At 56.8% G+C, this 27535-nt stretch overlaps 1 protein-coding gene across 1 annotated transcript; it reads right to left on the reverse strand.

Annotated features, from left to right (window-relative positions):
• Window positions 1-272: 272 nt before the first annotated feature.
• Window positions 273-25924, reverse strand: LOC119105551 (seizure 6-like protein 2). Its single transcript, XM_037229010.1, has 14 exons — window positions 25560-25924; window positions 22118-22297; window positions 9740-9952; window positions 8831-8917; window positions 8485-8618; window positions 7711-7922; window positions 6805-7013; window positions 6284-6460; window positions 5219-5398; window positions 4617-4799; window positions 2037-2210; window positions 1345-1426; window positions 463-552; window positions 273-417 (listed from the first exon to the last, which is right to left on the reverse strand). The coding sequence occupies exons 1-14, from the start codon at window positions 25621-25623 to the stop codon at window positions 273-275; spliced, it is 2130 nt and encodes a 709-aa protein (XP_037084905.1). The 5' UTR covers window positions 25624-25924.
• Between the last annotated feature and the right edge of the window lie 1611 nt (window positions 25925-27535).

Here is a 27535-nt window from a genome sequence, read left to right on the forward strand (position 1 = left end):
GAAAGTGGTAACTTTGAATAGAATGTCCCTGACACTGCGTTATCTGCAAGTTTTAGACATCGATGAAAGGGCCTGCACCTCACCTTACGCTCTCCGCATCCACGGAAACTCATTCGCGGTGCTATCAAAGAATTCTATCTGCCAGTCACGTACAAATTCTAGTCGAGTCGGCTACCTCACGAGCAGTCCACTGCAGCCGGCTAAGCTAGCATACTTCCGGCCGGGCCGCTGAGCGGCGCCACTGTCGCAAGACTAGAGGTCGCTGGCGCGGCTCAGTGCCGCCGTGGCCGCTCGTCGCCGTGGTGCCGCCGGTGATGATGGTGGTGATGGTGGCGCCGCTTCTCGTCGGCGCGGTACACGTGCGCCACATCCGCCACCGTCAGCTCGCCGGCGTCGCGGTAGCCCTGCGAGTGCGGGCTGGGCAGGCCGGCGCCGCGCGCGCCCGACCGGCCCCGCCGCGGCCGCTGACTCAGACCGTGCGTCTCCGAGTCGGTCGAGTAGCTGGACGAGATGTAGTGGCGGCGCGCACGATGTGGGGGCCGCCGGCAGGTCCTGTTGATGGAGTTAGAAGCTGATTAGTGGATCTCACGGCACGTGAGAGCTCGCACTCAGGGGGTAAAGGGATGTTGGCCAGTTTTGTGGCTTGTGGGTTTGCACCGCCAGGGAGTTCGAAAAGAACTTCTCTGTTGCATTTTGCTGTGTTTTTAGCTCCGTTAGGACATTTGAAGGCAAAAGTAAAGTACACAGAGTGTCTTGGTCTGATATCAGCGTTAACGATTATAAGTATATCCAATTAGGTCCCGAAACTTAAAACAATTGCTAAGCACCGCTCCTGCTAAGGCAAATCCTTAGCAAATCGCGTAGCCCAACATTGGCTTTCAACGACTAGGGATTCTGATGTGCTCAAAATAGCGTTCATGGCACCAGAAGAGTTAAACAGCATACAGGAGCATAACATAATCTTGTAAATGCCTTTGGATCATGGTATGTAGACCTGCGTCGGTCACGAAGACTTAAGAAGCTGCTCAGTCCATAGTATTCAAAACGCCGAATGGGCACGAAAAATCATAGGTTGACTCATGATTTGTCTTAACAAAAACAGCCGCATTTGGTCCGGGGCCTCGCAGAGTGCCCAGAGCCCTTTCCTCGCCCCCCCCCCCCCCTCCCCCATGTTTACTGGTTTGGAAGACAAGCTTTCCCGGCCGGAGCAGTGCCTAAGGAAGCCACCATCAGCTTGTATGGCTCCGGGCTAAACGGCGCTCGCCTTCGTAAAAGGTAGCCGTACAAGTTGTCAATGCTCCTGTCACTTTAGGGCGCAGAGGACCACTTCGCCGTCTTACAGACCTTCTGACGATGATGACGATGGTGGTGAGTACGGCGGAGAGGAATACGAAGCCACCAAAAATGCCGAGCGCGATGATGCCGCCTGTGTGGTGACAAACAGTCTCAGAACAGGGTGCGATGACGGAATGGGGGCCGAGGTACACATGAATGGCAACACCGGTGTGGAGCGAGCATTAAAGACGTTATACACTATTGGAGTGCAGCGACGCGGAAGCCAATTAGCAACACCGAAACATGTTTGTGTGATCAGCGCGTGACGGTGGAACTATCACACATACCTGGGAACATAATAATGGAGGCACCAGCTCGCCAATGCATTGCACATACGCTCGCGTGATCTCTTGAGTCGCACGCCATTTGTAGTGACCTGTTCGTGACAGCCTGTTCACAAGCCCCGCCCCAGCCAAACAGACGCAGTGGCAGACTGGAATCATAATTTTGAATTTTGTGTCTTTTTTAGTTTTGATGTGCTTGAATGCCATCGGTAGCATCGAAAGATGATACGGATCGAAAAGATCGTTAGTATCGAAACCTCTAATGCTCATGGCCTCTACTGTCTCGTAGCATCTAATATTCAAAGCTTAAATGACCAAACACCTTGACTGTTTATGTCCCTTAGTGACCCATAACAATTAACGTTAAAAATCCGTACTGGTCCAAAACTACGGTGGCTCTTGGAATCTCAGACTTACTCAGATTGAGGCGCGGCCCGGCGTCGCGCTGGTCGGCGTCCAAGTCCGGCAGCCGCACACCCGGTGGCGTGTTCTGCTGGATGTTGACCGTGTCCGGGGTCTTGCTCTGCTCAGGACGGTCGTATTCTCCGGTCTCAGCGGGCTCCGGAGCAGCCGTGCTCGCCGGCACGCCCGCTGCGGTAGGGGCCGCTTTAGAGGGCGCCACCGGGGTCTCTGACGGCGCCTCCGGGGCCGCGGACGGCGCCTCCGGGGCCTCGGACGGCGCCCCCGGAGCTTCCGACTGCGCCCTCGGGGTGGCGCCGGGCGGCGCCGCGGTCGCCGCCGCCGTCCGCGCCGGCTCCCACGTCTCCGTGGTGAGCTGCGGCTCGTCAGGCTCGGCCGGCTCGGTCGGCGCAGTCGCGGGCGGCGCGGGGGTGGCGGGAAGCGGCCGCGGGCGGGCGGGACGGAAGGGAGGAGGTGTCCGCGGGTCGGGCACCACGGCCGGAGCGACGGTTGGCCAGAACGCCGGCGGGATAAGTGTCAGCTCGGTGTGAGAGTCGAACGGTCGGGTGGACGGCGGCGGCTCGGTGGCGGCCGGCGGGGCGCGGTGGATGGGGTTGGACACCCGGTCCGATGGCGGGTCGGGCACGACCCGGTACGGGATCAGCCGGCGACGGACGTTTCTGATCTTCTCCTCCGGGAACTCGGCGGCTATGTCCGCCAACGTGATCGGCCTGAAGCGGCGCCGGATTTCGTACACTGGCTCCTCGGAGTCTGCGGCCGAGTGGGTTCGGCGTACCACCGGTCGGTACCGAGCCCGGTGGCCTGGGTACGCGCTCTCATCGGGCGACGTCACCGGCGCCACGTGCTGGCTCTCAAACTGCGCCGGTGGCGCCACCTCAAAGTAGGCGTCGCCGGCGGCGGGCGTCTGGGCGGCGAGGCGCAGTCCAGGCCGCGACCGACTCCTGTCATACACCAGCCGAGGCGGGTAAGACGCGCTCTCACGCGACCCGGACGGTCCACCAAGCGAGACAGAGGGTCGCGGCGGCGCGCCGGACCACGCGGGCGGAGAACTCGGCCGCGGTCGGCCGGCGGCAGGTGGCGCCCTCTGCTCCGGTGCCCCGCCCGTCCGGTCCGGGAGGCGGGAGTTGACCGCTTGAGGTCGCCCCAGGCGGTGCAGCGGCCGGCGCGCCGGGTCGCCCTCCGCTCCGGGAGACCGGGCGTCAGGGGACTCGTCTGCCGGCCGGTACTTAACGGACAGATCGAAGGCCGCGCCCGACGGCTGGTACGCGAACGAGATGTCTGTGACGGCCGCCAGGTGGCCGGCGGCCAGCTCGCTCTCGTACTGCGGACGGTCGGCGATACTCCCTTCGGATGCACCGCCGTCCCCGCTGGCCGCGCTGCCATTGGTCGGCGCCCCGTGCTCCCCCCAGAGACCAGGCAAGTCGGCCAGGTCTACCAATTGCTGCTGAACGATCTCGGAGGCCGAGGCGGCCAGCGCGTCGTCCAGGAACGAAAGGTCAAGGGTCACTGGCGCGTCGGTCGTCGTGGCGTCTGTCACTGAAAGTCGAGACAAAGAGAGAAGAGTGAGGTGGCAAGCACATACATAGCGTCGCATTCCGCGCACTCCGGCTCTAGATGAAAGAAGTGACGAGTACGTGAAAAACTGAGATGCTAAATATTGGAGGTGCAGATCGAAAGCTAAAGGCAAAGCTCAAACTCCATGATGCAGTAATCACTAATGTGACATGCAGTTGAATGCACACACTGCGTATCAACTGCACACACAAGGGCGTGAAGCGCGCCTCGTCAGGATCTGGACTGCACCGCAGGACTGCGCTGAGTGGCCACGATCAGTAGCATCCAGAGAAGGTACAGTTCAAGTGAAGGAAACACGGAACAAGTTCCGCAAAAAATCAGCAGCCATGCAGTCTGAAGACATTCAGACCATCAAACTCTCATGCAGCATGCGGTCTGGTGACGTGTCTGTTGTCCGCAGATGTCAGCTGTCGATCAATCTATTAGTCGTTTAGTCACTTAGCCCACTATGCGCCAGCCCAGACGCGGGCCCTCAACCGCGGTGGGCGGTAGCGGCAGTGTCATGTCAGCAAAGCGCGGGGAACGGGACGAGCCTTAGGCGCGTGTATGTGCTCCCTCGAATAGGATATGTGTCCGCGAGGTGGCCAACCGCGTGCAAGGTTCTCGGTGTGAAAGGTTGGCACGTTTCGGACAGCAGTTGGGAAGGGTCGTTGAGGGGACAGATGGGATGATGATTCTCGGGAGAGTCGCTGATGGACCCAACACACACGTGGCGCGGTGGACGTCGTGGCGTGCAGCTTCTCCAGCCAACGATTCCCTGACCATCTTGGCGAGCATTAATTATTTGGCGGTTTTGTTTCACAGGAAACCAAACATTAGTTAGTGCTACTTCTTAACATCAGATTAAAATACTTGGCCCATGCCCATATGAGCTGACTGGGTTTCAGGCAGCAATGGGCAATCAGCGACACAATGCTTTAATTATTTATCAGGTGGGCATGCTGAATTCAGCTCGTTGGCAGCGTTAGTTCCGTCAGCCGCCGACAGAGGCGCTGCGCGTACCTCGGCAGACTGGCGGCTCCTGGTCGTAGCTTCCGTCGCTCTGGCAGCGCAGGAACCGGGGTCCGATCAGTGTGAACCGGTCATCGAGGCAGTAGTACTCGAACAGCGCGCCCACGGCTGTGACGTTGGTCAGGCTGCGGTAGGCCCCGTTCAGGACCGTCGGAGGCGCACCGCAGCCCACCGCTGGCGGCGTGAGAACGGTGAGCAGAGCGAGCATGGTGAGCAGGGGGAGTACGGTGAGGAATATAGACACACGCGGTTCAGAGCCGAATTTATGGGCTTGGAATTTGGAGCAAGCAGATTCAGCGCACCGAGGTAAGAGACAGACATACCTGAGTGTGCAATGATGTATTGATCGTGCATACTGCGTGCCAGTGAGACTGTGTAGGTAATGATGCACGTATAGCGCCAAAGATTATGTTCGTTGGATGCGGAATCAGATCGGACATGTGCGGGCAGCGACGACCCGGTGACGGCCGCTCCGACGCGTCACTCCAGCTCCCATAGAGACCACGCAACTGGGGTGCTGGCCGCCCGCCGCAGCAGGGGGCAGCGAGCCCCACCCCGGTGGGTACAGCGGTGCCGCGCAGCTCGGTACGTACGCTGGCAGCGCGGAGGCGGCCCGTTCCACCGCTCGTCCACGTCGCAGACGAGAGAGGCCCGGCCTACCAGCGTGTGACCTGGCCGGCAGCGGTACTCCACAGTCGAGAGGTACGCACGGCTGTCGTTCTGCAGCTGGTACGAGCCGTGCGCGATGTCCGCCGGCAGGCCACACTGCAGACCTGCGGCGTACACCGGGGTCAGGGGTCAGGTCATCACAGACAGCCAAGCGGGAGGAGCAGAGCCGTCGGCTGGTGACCAGAGTAGGGCGCGGAGGTGTGCAAGACCGCACATCCGAGAGAGCAACGGTGGTGCTAACAAGTTTGTGAGCGTTGGGGGCTTCTTCGATGTGTGACAAGTTAACATGTAGGCTTGAAATTGTCTTTACATGAAAACGATTTTGGGTAAAAGACAACATTCGCGCTCATTTGTTGCTGATTAATCGAGCGATGCCTGTGCGCTCGCCGTGCTGGTAAGGCGTGTGTGTAGCCCGCCATAATACAAGTGGAAATATACGCGACGTCCGGGTCACTTATTGGTATCGTGCCGCTTATCAAATACCCGGGCCGTAACGAACTAAAAAATCTATCAATTATGACAGCTGAATTGAAACACACTACTAGGTTTCGTTTTGATGGAGGCATGCTGCCGAAATATTGATGCATCTATTTCTCCTTTTGCCTAGTTGTTTGATGGGGAATAGGGCTAAGAGTACTGCTGCATCCATGTTTCACTCCATTGCACACCGGACTCACCCGACGTAACGAGTAAACCGGGCTTGTTTCGCCTTTTGTGTCATTTGGCGGTGTTCATGCAACAGCAGTCTGCTTCGGTGAACTCACCAACAGAATTTGTCATGCCCTCCAGTCCCAGCATATTGCCTGTCTGATTACGCTCACCAGTAAGTGCATCCTAGCCCATGAGTCTGGACATCCGCTCCCGCGCTGTCACGGGCGGGAGCGGCCCAAACCTGGGCGGGTACCGGACCCGTATCCGCACACCCGCCCCTGCCCCATCACCCCGGGCGAGTGACGATCTCGTGCGTGACGCAGACCCCGCACACTCACGTTTGCACGTGGGCGGGTAGCCACTGTAGAAGCCGGAGGGCAGGCACTCGCGCGCCTCCGGCCCCACCAGCAGGTGGCCCGGCTGGCAGCGGTGCACGATGCGCGCGCCCACGCCGAAGTCCACGGCCGTCAGGGTGGAGTTCGGCGGCTGCTCGGGGCGGCCGCACGTCAGCGGCTCTGCCGGCCGGAGACGGGGGCACGCTCCAGTGAAACGGGCCGCTACAGATACATGAGCACGTGATCCGCACGTGCGCATCAGGGAAGCATGCATCACTCGTCCTTGGTGAACACTTCATACGGTAAATACTGGTGGTGAGCATTGGCATTACGTGCTTGGACGTGCCTTCAGTGTTAACGTTTTCAAATATTGACGTGTTTCGCGTACACCTCAATAACAACCACCGACCTCCAGGCCGCTAACCCTGCCGACAGTGCTTCATCTGCCCGCCAGAGGTTGCCGCCAGAGTGGCGCCACTGACCGTGCCGGCAGACGAAGTCGCCGCCAGGGCGGCGCCACTGACCGTGCTGGCAGACGAAGTGGATGCGGCGACCGCAGTCGGTGGCGGCCCAGAGCCAGTCGCGCGTGGCGTCGAGCCGTGCGCACTGTCCGCCGTTGGTGGGCAGGCTCCAGAAGCTGACAGTGACGGGCCGACCGTGCAGCCAGCTCCAGACGGCCGGCCGACCCGGCTCCCGTACCGCGCCCAGCCAGTACTGCCCGGCCGGCTCGCTCCTGCCGCGCCGCAAAAACACCCGGTCATGCATGCAGGCTGGCAGGGGCCATCAGACCATCTCTCCACGGGCACGGGCCATCAGACCATCTCTCCACGGGCAGGGACCATCGGACCATCTCTCCACGGGCACGGGCCATCAGACCGTCTCTCCACGGGCAGGGGCCATCAGACCATCTCTCCACGGGCAGGGACCAGGGCAGAGGCCGGTGGACAGACAGGGGCGAGGTCAACTTGTGGGTATGTGTGGACAAGGACAGAAAGTTAGTAAACGCACGGTTCGACACACAAGTGGGTTCATAATACAGACGGACTGAATATGAGGATACAACACTTGACACCGCATAACAGCTTGGTAGGAATGGGCATATCTTATCTTAATGGAACGAATTGGTAGGAATGGGCATATCATATCTTCATAGTAATGCGTCCATGCTGCCACGTTCTGAACTTGTAGGCCGACATATGGACATATATATGAATGACCAAATATGATATGAGCTATATATATATATATATATATATATATATATATGTATATATATATATATATATATATATATATATATAAATGAACGACATATGATATGAACAACTATAGAAAGGTAGTGTTTGCGTGCCAGCTCCCACTTCGCGCGAGCTTCTGTCGGCCGGCCCTGTTCCGTCCTGCCCTGACTGGATGCTGAGTGCCGTGCTCACTTGTGTCTGCGCCACAGCTCCCAGCTGAGGAACCCCTGCAGAGCCGGGCTCGTCTCGTCGATCAGCGAGCCGCCGCGCGAGCTGCAGAACTCCTGCGCCCGCTTGAAGCTCTTGGGCTGCTGGTTGTAGAAGGTGTAGCAGCGGCCGCTGTAGGTGGCGATGGCGCCTGGCGGCTGGTCCCGAAACTGCGGGCACCTCTCCACCGGCAGCGCCTGCGCATGGGGAGAAGGCATGCCTCTGGAGGTGGAGCCTTCCATTCATGCAGGGGGCACGGTGAGAAGACGACGGTCGAGCATACTCAAAGAAAATGGGGGTGGCGGCAGCACAAGTAACAACATGAGATATTGGTAAATATTCCACGACCCCTGGTTTAAGTATACCTTTGCCTGTGGCCATGTCATTAGTTGGGGACGGTATTGAGCAGGGCAGTGCTTTCATACCTTGTGTGGAAAGCTTGCATGCCTACGGAAGGCGCACCCAACCACAATAGCATCACCGCAAGCAGGGACACAGTTTTGCAAACTGAGTTGGAGGGAGGACGGATCGTGAAAAATGGAGTCTTTCCTCCAAATCTGACAGCAAACAGTTTTTTCCGGATTCGGGACACTCCCCTCTCAAAGCTCGGGAGGATAAGGCCTCCTCCCCGTGAGCTGAATGGGGAATTGCACCCCTGACCGTAAGCGTGGCAACTCTGGGGTATCCAACCTGCGTAGTCTGACAGAGGGCTGTGGGCAGCCTCGTGCCAGGCGTACGTCTCTCGCGCTCCTTCCCCACCTGGTCCGTGTACACAAACGTCTCGCAGATAGAGAGCCTCTGGCGGGACGCTCCCCGCAGGTGGACCGACACGAACGCGCCGGGCATGGGCGGGCTGCAGGGCAGGAAGAGCGGCTGGCCCTCCTCGATGACGCCTGCCGGAGCCGCCGTTGCGTGACGCATCAGTGCACCGCGCCAGCCCGCCGGCCGCGGCGCCCGCTCTCAGACCATCGCAGCACGCATCGCCTAACTGTACACGGCGGCTGGGCGGCGCGCAGGCTGATGAGGCACGCATCATCGGCCGTCACCACCGCACAGGCCGCCCGTCTGGTGCAGCGCGGCGCGGCGCTGGCACGGGGTCACTGACCTGTGAATCGGTTGCAGATGGGGTTGGTCTCGAGGTCGGGACGGTTGTTGCCCACGCGGACGACGACATCGGCGGAGATGTTACTCCCTGCGAACGGGATGCCGGCCGTGACCGAGTCGTGATCGTCACGCCACCGCTGCTGCCAGCCGTCATGCCAGGCGGCGGCAAACACGGCAGAACCGCACGGCAGCCTCGTGGGAGTGTTAACGTGGCTATGCAGGTGAATCTGGGCTCAAAGTTGGATTCATGTGACGAAGTTGTATGCGTGAACAGCGCTGTACTCTGCTTAATAAACAGAATCATTGGGAAGGCATTAGACCAAACCCAAAAACGCAGGCATTTACCGTACATAAAAAAAGAGGAATGGCTGTACAAGATGGTAAAAAAACAGAGAGAAAAAGAAAGAAAGGCAAAAATGGACACTAAATAGTGCAGGGAGAGAGAGGGTAAGAGGCGGAGAGAGAGAGAGAGAGAGAGAGAGAGAGAGAGAGCGAGAGAGAGAGAGAGAAGAGAGAGAGAGAGAGAGAGAGAGAGAAGAGAGAGAGAGAGAGAGAGAGAGCGAGAGAGAGAGAGAGGGAGAGAGAGAAGAGAGAGAGAGACGAGAGAGAGAGAGAGAGGAGGAGAGAGGAGAGAGAGAGAAGAGGAGAGAGAGAGAGAGAGAGAGAGAGAGAGGAGAGAGAGAGAGCGAGAGAGAAGGAGAGAGAGAGAGAAGAGAGAAGAGAAGAGAGAGAGAGAGCTAGCGAGAGAGGAGAGAGAGAGAGAAGAGAGAGAGAGAGAGAGAGAGAGAGAGAGAGAGAGAGAGAGAGAGAGAGGAGGGTGCAGACGCGTTGGTCGGCTCCTCCAGCCGGCCGCTCCGCCGTCTGTGCTGAAGCAGCGCCCAGGGCGGAGCCGCACACCGCCAACACTTACCGCAGCAGGGTCGGCCGAAGTCGACGCGCACCAGCTGCACCATGTAGGGCTCCAGCAGGTTGACGTACCAGAGCGGCGCCCGCTCCGGCTGCGTCAGCGTGCACGTCTGAGGGTCGAACAGCCGGCTCGTGCTGCCGTCCACCGCCTTCTGCGGGATGCCCTCCTGGTCCGTGGTTGACTGCATCGGAGCCTTGCCGGCAGCCACGTTAATCACTGCGGGAAGCGAAGGGCATGGTGAGGACGTTGCCTGCGGCGTTGTGAACCGACGGCGCGGCAGCCGGACGGAATGTGATGAGATGCTGTAGTGATCTGTCCACATGTCATGAACTTCAGTACCTTGTCTTTTTTCATGTGTTGTTCGCTATGCGAACATTTTTTTTTCTTAACAGCGGTCGGCCAAGCGCCGCGGAGGGTCGAGCCTCGTAAGGCTCGGCCATCGTAGCGCGAGGCGCTCCCGTCATGCTGTTTGTGCTGATCAGACACGTAATCGCTAAAAACTACGCCATGCGCCATATGCATGTCAGCCATTTCACTCATTTATGTGCATGCGTAAAACAGACCTCTGGATTGCTGCCACGGCACTATTCTGCTGCACTCATTGCAGGACGATAATTGGTTATCAGTGCGTGCAAACAGGCATTGGCGCAGCACTTACGCGAAGACCACGCAAGCGTATCTGGATTGGTTTGCGCGTGATCAACCGTGCGTGTTATGCGCCCGTCTCCGGCGTTGCGGACAATGCGCCGGCAGGGTGCGACAGAGTGTCAAAGGCTCGCAGCACTTCCCTCGCGTTACTGGCAATCCCACCTCAAAGGCTCGCAGCACTTACCTCGCGTTACGGGCAATCCCACCGATGCCGCTATAGTGACCGGGCTATTTCCAGCCGGATTTAAATGCCTGAGAACACCCGGCTGCGTAGCGCGCCCACCCGCCCGTGAAGCAAACCGGGCCAGTAGAGGATCAGCGGTGTTTATCCGCCGTGTTTTTCAAGCCCACTACTCTGGCGGAAAGGGCGTGTGAGCGTGGGCAGTCGGCGCTGTTTTCCTGACCTACTGAGCGCCGGCGGTCAGCGCAGTACGCAGCGCCGAGCCCGCTGTCGGCGCTTATAACAGGGTCCGCGCATGACAGAGCCCGTCTCCGGAGCGGCCGGCTCCGTTCCGCGCGGATCGGACGCGAGCCGGGCGGCCGAGGACGGCCGTCTGGCAGCCCGGCCCAGCTGCCAGATCGCGCGGCGGCTCCCACGCCGCTGCTCACGTCTTCACGCGCGGAGCCAGGTCAGCCGGCCTCCGCGGGGGCCGTGACGCGCGGGCGTCGTTACACGAGGTGCTCCACGCACGGAGTCGCCAGAAAGGCCGGAGCTGTTGCTGTTTCCTGACGTCCAGCGGGATTGTAATGGCATTAATGGCACGACAACGCATGCCTGCAAGCAATGCAGGGCAGGCGTACAATGTCTCAATGGCACCTCCTCGCCGGATGCGTGTTCTGAAAAGACTCGGTGCATGCGCAGTGTGACCACGCGTGCCACATTGCAAGAATAACGGCTCTGTGCTATCTACTCTGCAACCGGAGGTAGTGGAGGCGTGCGGTGGAGCGCCGATATAGAGACCTGGCCACACACCCTGAGACGAACAAACCATGGCGCAAACTGCCGGCGTGCTCAGTCTCTCGTCGACGGGAATGCCAGGCGATGCCAGGCGATGCCAGGCGATGCCAGGCGATGCCATGCGATGCCCGCGGACTTCAATCACCGGTCCGAAGCCCGTCCGTGACGGGCGTGGGCAGCCTGTCAGGACCGTGGGCAGGCGCCTCCGGCCTGGGGGAGTCGGGTTAACGGCGATCAAACGGCGCCGATCTGTGTCCGCCGCCAGCGTGACTGCCGTCAGTTCTGCTTGCCTGCACGCCGGCGTTCCGAGGCAGGAGGGGACGCGGATGGCGGGGTCAGGGCTGCGTGACACGCGACCCACGATCACGAGCCTGTGACGTCACTCGGGAGGTGGAGATCGGGCGGGCACGGGGGTCAGCGCAGTGGAAAATGAGGCATTGCTGGTCGCTGAGTGGCGAGAGTTCGAGAGCTTCGGCGTACCTTGATGAGAGATCCGTTCTTAATTAGATCCTCCCATTCACGGTGTGGAGAATTTATGTCACCTGTAATCTCCTTTTCATCAAATATGTTACCGTGGACCCCAGACGCTTTCCCACAGGAACCATCAAAGCTGGCACGCTTGGTATCTGTATGAAATAAGCTTGAATAAATTAAACTGAAAATTAACATAGGAGGATGGCTCTCCTCAAGCTGTCACGGTTGAAGTACATGCAACACATCTTTACAGATCACCTCCAATGACCAGGCATGGTCTCTGCCAAATCAGGCTTCCGATCTGAGCACAACACATTCCATTTTTATGTCGTACGAAGAAAATCACTGTCTTTCCATGGCAGTGCATGCGTAATAACATATTTATGGGCGGTGATGCACACATCAGGAAATACAGGTACCCGTGAAAGGTGTCCGCTGTTCACGAGCTCATGCAGGTGCTTTCAGTCAAAGTGTGTTTAATAGCCAGATGCCTCAAAAGGAACGGGGTTTGAAGAGAGTAAGAGCAGGTTTTGAGCGAGTCCGAGTGTTTCCGCAGGTTTGTAGTCCGTCCCCGCGCACACCACCCAAACAGCGGCGGTCTTTTCTCCACGTGCAGCGTCCGGTCCTCGCCAGTCTGTGGTCAGTGTTTAACGGGCTGGGGGCGCTGTGTCCAACGGTTCAGAGTAATCACTAATTAGGACTCCATGGACCGTGAAGGCGGTACCGCAACGTTGCCTATCGGGTGGTCAGAGGCAGTGCCTGGCCATCCCCACCTCGCTGGCCGCTGCCATCGGGTGATCAGTGCCTGGCCATCCCTACCTCGCTGGCCGCTGCTTTCAACGACACGACGCCATACTGTTAAGGCTCTACGGCAATGGGCGTAATAAATGGGCGTAATTGCAGTTGCGTGGAGACGCTTAAGTTACCTCACACAGATGAGTACGTACGGGCGAGGCGGTGCGGCACCGCCAGCGGCGGAGATTTGGAAACTGGCCAGTGGTCTAGAATTGTCAAGGAAGAAAAAACATGATGTCCAATTTGTTTGTCTTATGGAGAGAGCTGCTTGTCTGGGTCTAGCCAATGGTGCGTCAGGCAGTTCTTTGACTTTTGTACAAGACTGGTCTCTGGTTAGTTTTTAAGCCACCCGGATGTTGTCTTCAGCTGCATCACTCGCCTCTGACTATTTTTTAGCCATCCCGCCGCTGTTCTCAGCTGCATCACTCGCCTCCGGCTATTTTCTCAGCCATCCGGCTGCTGTTCTCAGATGCATCTTGTACTCAAGCTGCTCGCTTCAGCTAGTTATTCACATTGTCATGACCGCAAGAGCGCATTGTGCGTTGACATGTGGATGAGTTTAATGCAAAGAATCAGGGGCAGGCTGGTCTCGCCGGAAGTCGTCACTTCCGGTATTCGGTGCGCATAGCGTACCCCACCTCAGCCGGAACGGCACGAGCACAAGTGGCGCTGCTGGCGCTGGGACCGTCTGTTCACACTCATTAATATACGGCCCACACCGAGAACGCCACCACAGGTAGTGACGAATGGCTGCTTCCCCTTACGCCCTTGGCTTCCGCTTGGTCAAGATTGATATGAGAGAAACACAACCGAACTGCACATCTGACGTCCCAAAGTGACGCCAGCTGACGGCGCCTGACGTCACAAGAGACGCCAGCTGATGACGCCTGACGTCACAAGAGTTGCCAGCTGACGGTTTGGTCTGTAGGCTCGAAGCAGTAATCGTCATTGCTGGGGGGGGGGGGGGGGGGGGGGGCGTAAAATTCACCTGGCACCTAAGTTAACGAAACTAGCAGACAACGCAGAGGCTCTGGTGGTGCAAAAAATACACGGCATGACAGGGATCTTTGAAACCATTCCTATCGAGGGAGAAGCACATCATGAAATGCCGTCTTATTGGTGTACCAAGACACTGACCAGTGTCTAGCTATGTAGCTATGTAGTCTATATGTAGTAGGTAGCTATGAACTATTTTCACAACTGAAGACAGACTCGTCATAACATCGAGCTGCTTCTTTGCATGTGTTCCAGGACTGATTTCACTCGCGGGTGAAACCGAAAGGTGGATGGCATCTGCATAACACCACTCTCTTCCCATGTCACATTCAGTGCATGGTTTTACATTTGCATGGGCTAAAACCCACGCCGGCGGTAAACCCTGACCTCCATTTTACTATGCCGAGACCTTTCCGTGGTCGACTTGGCAACCATATTGGAGCAAACGGTTTTTCTTGGGGCCCTCATTCTTGCCTTCGTTGTGCGTTGAGTCGCAAAGTTCACAAAAAGAGGTAATTTAAACCTGCGGCAAACAGACCGTTACTGCTTCCCTACTTGGCTGAAAACGCCTCGGATCCGCCTTGTGTTTAAAACAAAGGATCCCTGGACCCAGCACGCGCTCCACCATCGTTCCGACTAGCACCAGCCGCCGCCGCCTACGCCGGCCGGCGTTTCGCTTGGGCGTCGCTGAGCCGCGGCGCCGGCTTTACTGCCGTCGCGCCTCCGCTGGTTTCACCAGAGGCCCTAAACGGCTACTTTGAGAGCGACCATGCCGTCATTGGCCGTCCTTACCGATCTTCCCAGGCGAACAACGGGCATGAAAGCCAGCGCCGCGTCATAACTGTTCACCTGCGTCTATTTGCGTTAACGTGTGCCTGAGCTCGTGACAGTTCCAGAGTGTAGTACTCGCGTGATATTTCATGCGTAGATTTGATGGGCTCTGCAGTTGGCTGTGAATTGGTTGGAGGTCATTGTGAACGATGTTCGATGTTTTACTTGGGTTTTCGGACACGAGCTCAGCCTCGAGTTATAGCTATTCGCTTGTTTCTTCATCCCAGTGAGCAACCTTGGAATTGCCAATGCGATTACTTGTGGGAATTACATGTTTATATCTAAAGCAAAAATTCTGCCAGAAAAACGTCATACGTCCGAACACATGACGGCGACTCAGCCATGAAAAGAAATTTCAAAAGCTTCAAAAGACACGAAAACATACGCCATAGACCTCCATCGTCCTACGCCAGAAGAAAGTAGGCGGTCCGTGCCACCGACCCTGCCGCGGGCTGGCGGCAATGGCGGAGCACGTGGGTCCCGTTCCAGTCCCGTCGCGGCGGGGCCCCGGGTCCCGTTCCACACCCCACCGGCGGAGGACCGGAGTCCCGTTCCGACCGTCCGGCTGCCTCTCTCCGTTCCGCTCGACCGCCGTCGGAATTACAACCGGCCCGTCTCCCGCGGCGGTGGCGCGCGTCGGCGCGCTGCTCGCTGGCACGGCGCGGCCGGACCGGCCACCGGCGCCCAGTTTGGCGCGCGCCGATCTGCGTTACATTTGGCGAAAAAAGGTACCGAGGCCCGCACGCGAGAGCGCGCTGAGTGCTCCCGGGGTTTGAGAGGAGAGCTCAGAGAATTTGTTGTCGGCTGGTGTGGACTGCAAATGAGTAATTTCGCTTAGTTGTACGGGATATGAATCCTACATGTTTCACAGTTTGAGGTTTTCTAGATCCAATCGCAGAATGGCTGTAGAAGACAACAATAGTAGAAGCATCTCACTGCCACAAATAGCCACTATTTTGCTTGTAAATGTATCCCGTTTTATCTGCGCACAGTGTCACCATTGCTGATACCTTAATTCTGTAGTCATTTATGCAATTCGCCATCTCTTCACACTCAACCTTTTCTCGGCTTTCCCTCTTGCACCCTTTTGTTGTTCATTGGTGTTTTCGGGCGCGTCGACTGCGATGGTCATTTTGCGTCCACCTCTTGCACCCTCCTGTTGTTTGGTTTTGCTGATTCACAACGCCTGTATGACATCCTGACACTGCCTGGGACGGCATTTTCCCACTTGAGCTATGAGCGCATGACCCACTTACCCAGGGCGATGGAGGGGGATTAGATGCGCCTGAGGACGCCGGTGCAGGCCTCTTCATTCAGGACCCCAGCAGCGAGCACATCCGCCGCCTGGCCCTGAGAGGGGCGTCCCAGCAGGGGCCACCGGCGGGGCCAGCGAGGGGGCTCCTGATCAAAACACGGCCGCTCGTTTGAAGGGGTGTGGGGCCGCCGGCGGGCGGGGGACGCGGCAGGAATGCGGACGTGGGAGGGTCGCCAGGCGACACCGGTCCAACGGTGTAGTGACTATTCATTACGGGCGGGCGCGGTACCGTAGTGGCCGCATCGCAGCCGGCCATCTCGGGACGGAAGGCTGCGCGGCGGGCCACGCCGTCCCAACAGTAACGGCGCGCCAGCGACGGAGCCGACCGCTCGGCCGGGGGCATCAGACGCATCACTGAACGTCGCCGGGGTGGAGCGGCCGCGGCGCGGGGCACGCGCCGCGTGTGTCACCGTGCTAATTCAGCAGCGAGCCGAGGCGTTAATAGCCACCAGGGTCGCAGCCAGCAGTGGCGACGAGAGGGGCTACGCCACGATTTGCGACGGGGGTCTTTTTTACAAGCGAGTTTTGCGAACAGGCTAACAGGGCTCACCAACGCTAGAAGGTGCAGTGCCTAGCGTGTATCAATGAGATATCGATGTTGGTCTGCCCTGGTGCTCTGAGCGACTGCTTCAGCTGCGCACCGCACACGTTCACGCGGCTATCCGCCAGTGTTGTTAATACATTACGGCTGTTTGGACCCCATATGCCTTTCCCACGGTAGTGTGCATCAGATTGAAAACTAAAAAGGTTTTTCTGATCACCACATTCCTGAACTGCATTTAGTAATGTTGTCGTAAGAATTGCATTTAAAGCAGACGGCAGGGGAACAAGGCTCCATGATCCCATCCCGCTTAGCTGCGCCACTGCTTGTCACAGCAGTCGCATGCGCTGATAAACAGCCTACCAATCTTCAGTGAGGTTCATTGGAGCGTGACGATGTCAGTCGGTCGGTTCATGTGGAGCGTACCCGCACGTCAGTCAGCCGGCTCATGTTGAGCGAACCCGCACGTCATTCGGCCAGCTCGTGTTGAGCGAACCCGCACGCCAGTCGGCCAGCTCGTGTCGAGCGAACCCGCACGTCAGTCGGCCAGCTCGTGTTGAGCGAACCCGCACGTCATTCGGCCAGCTCGTGTTGAGCGAACCCGCACGTCAGTCGGCCAGCTCGTGTTGAACGAACCCACACGTCAGTCGGCCAGCCCGTGTTGAGCGAACCCGCACGTCAGTCGGCCAGCCCGTGTTGAGCGAACCCGCACGTCAGTTGGCCAGCTCGTGTTGAGCGAACCCGCACGTCAGTCGGCCAGCTCGTGTTGAGCGAACCCGCACGTCAGTCGGCCAGCTCGTGTTGAGCGAAACCGCACGTCAGTCGGCCAGCTCGTGTTGAGCGAACCCGCACGTCAGTCGGCCGGCTCGTGTTGAGCGAACCCGCACGTCAGTCAGCCGGCTCATGTTGAGCGAACCCGCACGTCAGTCGGCCAACTCGTGTTGAGCGAACCCGCACGTCAGTCGGCCAGCCCGTGTTGAGCGAACCCACACGTCAGTCGGCCAGCTCGTGTTGAGCGAACCCGCACGTCAGTCGGCCAACTCGTGTTGAGCGAATCCGCACGTCAGTCGGCCAGCTCGTGTTGAGCGTACTCGCACGTGCGACCGCTTTCAGAGTACCCCTGCTGGAGGCAGACAATGCCCAGTTAATGACTTGTCCTGGCAGAGGACGGGGCGGAAGCGGCGCGGCGGCGTGCTGGCCGGCCGGCGTGTCCGCCGGTGCCGGTCACACCCTGGGAGGAAGTAGCGGTGCTCGGACGGTTCAGCCAGGACGGCGGCGCCATATGGAGAGCAGGTGCCACGCTCCGACGAAGAACCGCTGGCCGTGGTCTGCAGATGGGCTCGGTAGCGGCTCCGGCGGCCGCCGGCTCCCATCGCTGTCCTCCCCAGACAACGGCCGCCGGCTCCCATCGCTGTCCTCCCCAGACAACGGCCGCCGGCTCCCATCGCTGTCCTCCCCAGACAACGGCCGCCGGCTCCCATCGCTGTCCTCCCCAGACAAAGGCCGCCGGCTCCCATCGCTGTCCTCCCCAGACAACGGCCGCCGGCTCCCATCGCTGTCCTCCCCAGACAACGGCCGCCGGCTCGTGGCACCGTCCTCGCCTGCCGGCCGGCTCCTAACACCGTCCTCGCCTACCGGCCGGCTCCTAACACCGTCCTCGCCTGCCGGCCGGCTCCTAACACCGTCCTCGCCTGCCGGGCGGCTCCTGGTACCGCTTTCCCCAACAGGGCAGCATTCGTGGCTAAAATGCATGCCGGTAGTGCATGTAGGTGGACTGGACACTTGTCTCTACTTATGAAGATTGCCACCGCCGGCGAGACGATTATAGTTGAATGGTGGTACTATGTTGCTCTGTTATTGTTATCATAAGTTTCTCCTTCAGTGCAAATTATCCCAATTATTTGGACTTAAGGGCTTATAACCATATGGCTAAAAGCTGCTTTCCTTTCTAGACTAAATAAGACTGCACCGATGCTTGGTGGTTTGAAGCGCGGCGGTGCGGAGCGGGCTGTTCACCCATGCCAGTCCGAACGATGAGGCTGGCGCTGATGTGGCGCTGTTGTGTCGTGGTGACCCATCTATGCCTTATTGATAAAATGCTAGACTGACGCCACCTGCGATGAAATTGTCTGAAAGCTGCTGGCAGTCTGTTGGCTCATGCATAAGTACACACATAAGTAAATGACCTGCTGCGTGTATTCGAATTTAGGCCTTACGAGAAAACTGACATTTTCCCGAAACAGCTCCAAGTCGCCGAAGCTCAATTTTCTAAAGTCATGTCTCGGAGGACATATTCGGGTGGGGATGGTCTACACGGAAAAGGGCAAATTCCGCAGGAAGGGGGCAACCAGCCATATTTCGGAATTCTCAAGGAAATCAAAGCAATTTCAACTACGAATAGCCTCAGAAAATGGTTTGAAATCAATGAATGACCAAACCAATTGAATAAAGTCGAGGCACATTTTTTAACATGGGCCCTCTCGCGAATGGCGTTGCCCACACTTTCCCAAGACCGTATCCTAAATCGACCCTTGGACACGGACTCGGGCACGAACCCGTGAGTTTTACGAGTCTTCGAAGACGTCCCCGAGCGGCAATACTTGGCGGAAGAGAACTGCTGTCCAGTGCCGGAAGCGCGCTGCCGAGTGACAGTTGCAAATACATGCATGCAACTCTGGAAATGTTCTCTCAGAAGAATAGACTGGATATAGGCGCTTTATGTGGATCCGGGCCTGTTCCAGTAAGCTCTTGTGCAGCCAGGTAATGGGTACACCTTGCACACCGCTGTGACGTCATTTTAGAGACTGGCATCATGCCTGTAGCTTAGACGCCATTTTGCGTGATCCAGACGTGTTCTTCCAGACTAGCGCAATGCAAGGAAGCATGCACGAGTCCGTGAGACGTTGCAACGGCAGCCATTGACACGCGGCTTGCGGCAGCGTCAGTCTATTTACCCATAAATGTTACACCATTCAGTCTTCCCAGCACGTTTTTCCAGTCATTGTCACGGTTTCATGTAGTGGCGTTCTTCACAAGTGTTATAACGGCTGAGCGAAGAAGAATGCAAGGTCATTCTGAACGATAAGGACATATTAAGTCACCCTGTTAACGTCACCCTGTTAGTCACCCTCAAAGGCCTATTGCTTAAGTGAAGCGGGGCCTTTCGGCACACATGAAATTTTTGAAGAAAAAAAAACTATTGGGAAATGCGGTGCGTGGACCGGTGGACGATAGCAGAGCAATGATCGCCATGGAGAGTGAAGTGCTCTAGGGTTTTATGGCAGAGAAATGCGGTGCGCGAGCCAGCGGAGATAGCAGCGGCGCATAGAAACGTATCATGAGGCCGGCGCGGCCAGCCGCAGCGCGGATCCCAGAGCGATGCAAACATTGGCTGATCGGAGCAAGACAAACAGTGCAGCCGTGACACTGAGAGTGAGAACATGTACGAAGTTTCGGTGTGCGCTTTCGTACGGCACACGATGTTGGTCGATTCAGATGCGTCGGTCATCGTGTACCAGACATGTCACTGATTATGACGGGGCAGCAAATACGTAGCAAGCTCCGCAAAATGTACAAAACCGATTTGCACAATTATCTTGTGTTGCAAAGCGTTTCCTCAGTCTTGCATCTATAAGTAATTGAGAAAACTCTTATTCTCAAGCGCACGAAGATGCAGTAACGGCTCGCAGTGCATTCGTCTGCAGACCACATGCTGGGTTTTACCAGGAGAAGGTCGGAGGGTGCAGGAAGTCAATTGTCATGTTTGACGTAACGCCGGTGTCTGTCTCCTGGGAAAGTAGTCCAACACGAAACAGCGTGATCTCGAGCCAGCCTAGGACGACTTGCTCGCTCCCACATGAAAGCGATGACCGCGCATTAGAAAACGAACGGCTCTGGCCCAGTAGAAATTGATGCATCATGTCGTTGCAGCGAAGCGGAGCCTTGGTTCCGCTCGCTGGCGCCTCAAAAGCCAGTGGCGGATGGACCTGTGTGTTAACTCTCACTCTCTGTCGTCTTTCGAGTGACGGGCGGTGCTTTTCTTCCCAGCTGGCCTGCTGTGGCGCTGACGTCTATGATAATTGGGCGACACTGGAGCCGCGCCCGAGTAGTCAGTTCAAACGTAACCACTGGTCTAAGCCGAGCCTTTTCACATGATGTGAACGTGCTGCGGCTGATTGATGTTACGTGGCTCAGGTAACACGCGTAGCGGTATGTGTGTGGACTGCGGACGCATGATATTCATTTAATTGATTTGATTGTTGGATTATTTTGGAGATATGTTCTACCGTCTAAACAGTTTGCTCAGTTTTCTAAGTCAATAGCCCCTAATCCTTATTGCTTTCTAAGCCAACAGTCCCTCATCCTTTCTGTTTTTACGAGGTTTCACGTCACGCTACGCACCAATATTTCCTGTGAGCTTCAGTCAAGCGCGCATAACAAAACAACTTCTACCCGAAGTTTGTGGACATCGACTATTGTATGTTCTATTTGCCCATCCTTCCACTGAACCAGTGGTTAACGCCCCGCCTGTCGTAATGCGCATGCATCTGTATCAAATGTTGTCAGGTAGGCTTAAGAGATAAGATAAGAGATAAGATCATGATAGGATAGGGAAGACAGCAGGATGTAGGCTTGTCTAGAAGGGCTTGGGGCAGGTATGAGGTCGGAATTAACATAAAAAATAATAAGGAGCTCGTCGGTCACTTAGGCGCCAGTCTCGGCCAGTGGTGTAGTTAAGTCTTGCTGATTGCGCACTTTCTTGGCCTGGCTTGACATATATCAGGTCAATTAACTGCCATTCTGATGCGGCTAGTCGACCGCGATCCAGCGCCATTCGTTCTCCTCTTATATATAGCAGGACCTTTCAGACTCTCCTGTCCGGCGAGGGTTAAAAAACGAAAAAATTATGGTGAACATTGAAAAGCTTTCCGCTCCACCGCTTTCAAAACAGCTGGGTTTCGCAAGAAGAACGAATTAAATTTATTTGACTCGTCCCTCATAGAAGCCTAAAATTCAAATTACGACTACCTGGACTTCGGCTCGAATTGCTATTGAGGTTTATCTTGTTGTTGTAGTTTATTAGGCTTTACGAGCGCGCCGTCTGAGAGGTTTATCTTGACCTGCGCTCAACGCAGCTGGGCGCTCGTGCTCTCCTAAAGATGTTTTGCCTCAAGCGAATTTGAGACATCGGCCTATAAACAAACGCGAAATATTTCCTCACCGATTCTAGCCATTAGTGACTGCAAAAGCCTCTGCTGCAAGGTTAGCGTACGTTGTGAGTTAGGCCGTCTCGGGCCATCATCCGCGTGGCCTGCCACGCGCGGTACATCACCCATGTGACCTGCCGCGCGCGGTACATCACCCGTGTGACCTGCCGCGAGCGGTACATCACCTGTGTAACCTGCCCCGCGCGGTTCATCACCTGTGTGACCTGCCCGCGCGATACATCACCCGTGTGACCTGCCCCGCGCGGTACATCACCCGTGTGACCTGCCCCGCGCGGTACATCACCCGTGTGACCTGCCCCGCGCGGTACATCACCCGTGTGACCTGCCCCGCGCGGTACATCACCTGTGTGACCTGCCCGCGCGGTACATCACCCGTGTGACCTGCCCCGCGCGGTACATCACCCGTGTGACCTGCCCCGCGCGGTACATCACCCGTGTGACCTGCCCGCGCGGTACATCACCCGTGTGGCCTGCCCCGCGCGGTACATCACCCGTGTGACCTGCCCCGCGCGGTACATCACCCGTGTGACCTGCCCCGCGCGGTACATCACCCGTGTGACCTGCCCGCGCGGTACACCGTCCCGGTGCCACTCACCGCAAAACGGGATGGCGTCGGGCGTCCAGGTGCCGTTGACGCGGCACACCCTTCTGGCCGGCCCGAGCAGCTCGAAGCCCCGCTCGCAGGTGTAGGAGGCCGCCGACCCGGGCCGTATCTGGGCGGTGGAGAATGTCACCGAGCTGTGCGCCGGAGCGCCGGGGAAGCCGCACCCGACAGCTGCAACAGGGCCAGGGACGGTCAGAGGGGGCGCCGCTGCTGCTGACCATCGGTGCAAGTTACTCTGCAACATGGAAGTTGAGTGATCAACAGATCACGTGTGAGCAGGGAGATAAGAACACGGGGATGAACGCAAGGGATTGAGGGGAGGCAGGCCGTTGCGATTCTCGGAGACCGTGCCGTCTACTCCAGTTGGGGCCCATAAAAAATGAAAAGCAGCACAGCACGGATAGTGCCAATGGCACGGGCCTCCACCGCACTCGCTAGCAACAACTGATGTGCTTGTTTTGGGCTGAAATGTTTAAATTTTAAGATGGTGACTTTTTCAAGCACGGCTGGAACACAGCAGTTGGCTCAAGCTGGTAATTGCAGTTAAAATTTGTATTTTGCTTGGCATTCACACAAGCTACCGAAATATGCGGGGCTTTTTGAACAAGTCTGCCGTGCACGACATTCATTGGTGCACCGGTAGCAGTAGCAGTAGTTGACATGTTTCAGTACCTGAAAGAGTGCTGAATATGGGTGATGTGATGTGTCGTGAAACTAACATTTAAACGTGTATCGTCCTGATGCGAAACAACACACGTATTAAGTATGTCCTCTCCATGTGCATGTAAGAAGCCCGGACATGCGGCGGTTCATCCCCTCTACTGTGGAGCGCCGCTGGGGGTGCACTGGAGCGCAAACGAAAGCCCACGCAAACCGCGCAGACTGGGTCACTGGGAGCTCATCCGGCAAGGTCAGCTCCCGCCGAGCGCACCAGCTCCGACGCGCGCGCGCTCTGCGCTTGGAGCGCCGAGTTAGGACAGAACGACGGCCGGGTATCGTCCTGTCCTCGCTGCGGAGCGGCGGCTCGGGACGTACCCGCCGACCGCGCGGCACGTGCCGCGGCCACCGGGTCGCCGGGCGGTCGTCACGGCCGGCGATGTCGCCACCTGCTCCGCACGGCCGACTTTGTACGGCTGGCTAGAGCGGCCCGTGGGGCTTCCGGCGGGCACGCGCTCTCGGGCGTACCGTGGGTCGACGGTCGGGAGATGGGGCGGGTCAGGGGGCTCGTGCCTTAGCCACTACCTGTCACTGGGAGCACAGCTGGGGAAGGGTGGAGTAGATTCGGGTGCTGAGCGGGAGTAACGTGGCGACGGAGCGTGAGGAAAGCGGGCACAAGACAAAAAACGGGGATAATTGAGTAGATAGCACGGGGCAAGACGGGCTGCGAGGAAGGTGGCGACAACATTTAAAGAACAAAGATTATTCGGGAGAGAGCGCGAGAAAGGAACAGGGAGAGAGAAGCGCACCCCAGGTGTGTGCCCATTTCAGCCGTGGCCCGTGGCTGCCTGTCGTTACGGCTGGGTGGCTACAGACCGCCTCCTATGCAGGAGCCTGAGCGTGCAGTCGACCGGGGCGGCTGTTCGGCTTTCTGTACGGCCGGGCGGTGGAATTCATCGCTGTCTTTGATTTCGAGTTAGGCCCGCCAATGGGAAATAATGAGAGGTCATCTCGGGAGCACCCGATTTAGAAGGCTCGGACACTATCATTGTTCTCAGCGGTTGGGTGCCGGAAGACGGCATTGGACGAGGGATAATGCTCGTAATTGTCAGAAAGGTAACTGGGTAGATGACGAACTTGTTATGCGACACACTTTCGCCATTGAGAAGCTTGCAGCGCGGACGCTCTTTGAAACAAGGTCACGCAGTCATTCCAGCAGCATGCATCTCTTCCCGTCTCAGACAGCTGAACCCGGTGAAAGTCCGGTTCCACGAATCTGAATGGACAAAGGGGTCGAATCGCTCAACTAGTCGGCGACGTAACCCGCCCTCCCGTCCGCCGAAGCAGCTTTCGTTTGGCGCCGTCCGTGCCTGTGGAGCCATCAGACATGTCTGATCTGCACTAGACCTGACCGATGGCTGGCGTGCCCCACCTCCACCAGCCAGCGGCGTCTCGTGTCAGCGTCCGGTGACGGTCCGGCTCGTGGCCGGGCCGGGCCCAGCCGGGGCAGCCGTGTCTGCGGCGCGAGAGGGGCGGGCGCCGCCGAGGCGGCCCGCAGACCGGAAGCGTTCCGGTCGACTGGTGACCGGTGGTGTCGTCAGCTGCGGCACACGGGCGCAGCCGAAGCCACGGCCGCGCCCTGCCGCCGCGGTCCGGGGGAAACACGACGGGCCGCGCCCTGTACGCCGATGCCGTCTCAGCTGAGTACGTGAAGAGCGCCGTCTTCCACTGATCAAACTCACACCAGGTGTCGACATCGTGTGTGATTGGGGAAATTTGATTGCCGTGTGATGCGCTTCCCTTGCGGTGAGGGTCCAGTGAGTCCATGGTCTACATTAGCATCTGGTCTGTGTTTTTAAAAGATTTCGCACATCACTGGGATAGCTTGCGAGGAATGTGGATATTTTTAGGAGCGTTCTTCTGTACTGTACGAATAATAATCATCTGATAAGCCTGAGCAAACTAACGTCTGGTTGCAGCGAGGTGATCCTAAATATTTACTGTACTGTCCTGTTCGCAAGAACTGTGAATGAAACTGCGCTGTCTTCGTTCACGGTCTTTTTCATCCAACAATCAAATGCTTATAGCCAGCTATTGATATCTATCCATCGCCGCAGCCTTGTTTAATGGTTGCGGCGACTTGCGGCAAGCATGCGTAAGCTGATGATGTGGACAGATTTTCGAAGAGGAACAATATCAACAGGCTGGTCGACGAATCCACCTAATCACCTAAGAATTGTTTTTACACGAAATGCAGAAGGTTGACGGAAAACCCTTTGCAGCATGGCCATAAAAACAGGCCAGGACATTTCCATACCCAATATAATGTTGTACATATACGATAATCGGTTTATTTTCGAACAATATGACATGGAGCGAAAAACTACCGATACGTTCAACAGCCTGGGATGAGCTCAGACATTTCAATTTTAGATATGCTTGCTCGCATCGGTAATCGAAAGGCTAGGAGAACCTTGAAGATTGGGAAGGAGGTACTATACCATAAGCGGACATTATGTAAAATACTGCACGCGGTAAATATAAAACATCTCAGGCGACCAGGGCTGGCCAGGACCTGGAGACAGTTGGGTAGCAGGCAGATCTTCCTGAGATTTAACAAAGTGGCATTAGGCCTTCGGCATTATATGGGACCAAAAAAAGATTTAAACTCAATCGCCTCTAGGGTCTCCTCCGAAGTGAAATGTCTAATCCTGGATCAGATATCACAAATTAGAAGAAAACAATCTATAAAAGTATTTTTAAGCCACAAACTCACCTGCTTCAACCAAGATGACGCAGATATATAGCGGCCAAATCACCCTCGTCATCTGCAGGGCCATAGCGGTCCAATGCAGACCACCACGGTCCGTGCTGATGTTCTGCTCTTCAGCCGGCAGGGACCTGAAGTCCTCCCCAGGCAGCCGGCGGTCCGGAGGCTCCAGCCGCACCGCTCGACGGCCGCCCTGGTGCGTCTCTCAGAGCACGGTCCCGGCGGCTCCAGCCGCACCGCTCGACGGCCGCCCTGGTGCGTCTCTCAGAGCACGGTCCCGGCGGCTCCAGCCGCACCGTTCGACGGCCGCCCTGGTGCGTCTCTCAGAGCACGGTCCCGGCTGCTGCACCTCCACTGCTATCCACGTGCGGCGGCGGAGCACGCTCGACTGCCAGCAGCCACGGCTCTGGCCGGCTCCGGCGCAGGCGGCTCGGCGCCGTCGCCCGACCGTGGCGCCGCCCAGGAGCGTCCGTTGTCATCACGCCACGGTCAGCGGACGTTGTAAGCATTATCAACGCACCTGTTGCATGGGAGCATTTTGAGAACAGATCAACGATCAAAATGGTCAACGTCAATAACTGAATCACGCAGATATGTAGTATGTACGGACCTACGTACATTTATACTTGTTAAGTTGTACCTGCATGGAGTATAACCGCATCCTTGATCTCTCCCATATGATTATCGTGTTTGTAACAAGTGTGGCTCTTTGTACTGGGCTATGCGAGGGCATTTGGGACGTGACCATGCCCTACTTACGCATACTTAGCCAAGCATGCACTCTATAGCGCAATTTTAATATAATTTGCCAAGGTGGTCACGCTAGCAGCGTTGGCGCAGTCGGACTGCATGTCAGCCATTCAGAGATCCGACCATTGTTTTTGGATTATCGCCAACGCGAATGACATGAATGCTCACGAGGCGTTTCGGACGGTTATGTCTCCAGCCGTAGTGATATGTCATTCAGTGCCGATAGGGACCTGAGAGGGTCTCGCACTCGATAGTGTAGCGGTCAGCGTTTTGGTCTACGGTTACATGATCGTGGGTTCGAAGCACATAGCCGGCAAGTACCTTCGAGGTTATAGTGCATGCATTGCTGTAACATCCTAACATCCTCAGGTTTTCATCATGTTCGGCTAACCACACTGATAAACCTATCTACACCGATACACCTGACGACAGCGGGAAAGGGAATTCACAGAAATGCCACACTAGCACCATTGGCATGGACACGTGTTTGCGGAAATATTTATTGCTCTAACACCTCATCACAGGCATTCCATAAAACCATCAACTATCTTTGGCTAAAGTCCCAAGGTGGCGAAGGGTCCAATGTCCTCACAAATAACTATACCGTTAACAAATGCTGGTCTAAAACGATCCCATATTCAATCACATTCAGATGTGGAGAAAAAAGGTGTTAGCAGTTGGCAACATATTACACTTGCACTTCGCGGAGGCACTTGTTGCATTTTAGAGCCTCAGCAAATCGACTGCCGAGCTGACCTAGCCTTACCCGCGGCCGCCTGTTCACGGGAAGCTGGCGTGGTATTCGCACTCCTATTCAACGTGGGGTTACGATTGCGCCCAAACTGTCCTCAAGTCAACCTCACCGATTTGTTCAGCAAAACGATGAACGTTTGCTCTCAAGGTCGTCCTTTAGGGTCAAAATCAAAGCAAAATGCCGGGGAGCTCCAAATTGGCTTGAATTATGTCGTCCAATGAAAAATTTAGGATCAAGATGTCGTTTGTCACTTGACCTAGCCTCTGCTGTGTCAACCTGAAACTCTAACTCCACCCGTCAAGGTACAAATCAAAAGGGAATGAACGGAAAGCTCACACGGACAAGAGCTATGACAACCGGCAGTTTTAAGAATAAAAACAAAATTCGTTAACGGAACTAACTGCTTTTTTAGTGGTATACGCCTGTTTGGTGTCATGATCTTGGTCGACAGGCGTAGAGTTGCCCGCCACCGAGTTTT

This window comes from Pollicipes pollicipes, unplaced genomic scaffold (genome assembly GCF_011947565.3).
Source record: "Pollicipes pollicipes isolate AB1234 unplaced genomic scaffold, Ppol_2.1 Scaffold_6138;HRSCAF=7277_pilon_pilon_pilon, whole genome shotgun sequence".
Classification (NCBI taxonomy): domain Eukaryota; kingdom Metazoa; phylum Arthropoda; class Thecostraca; order Pollicipedomorpha; family Pollicipedidae; genus Pollicipes; species Pollicipes pollicipes.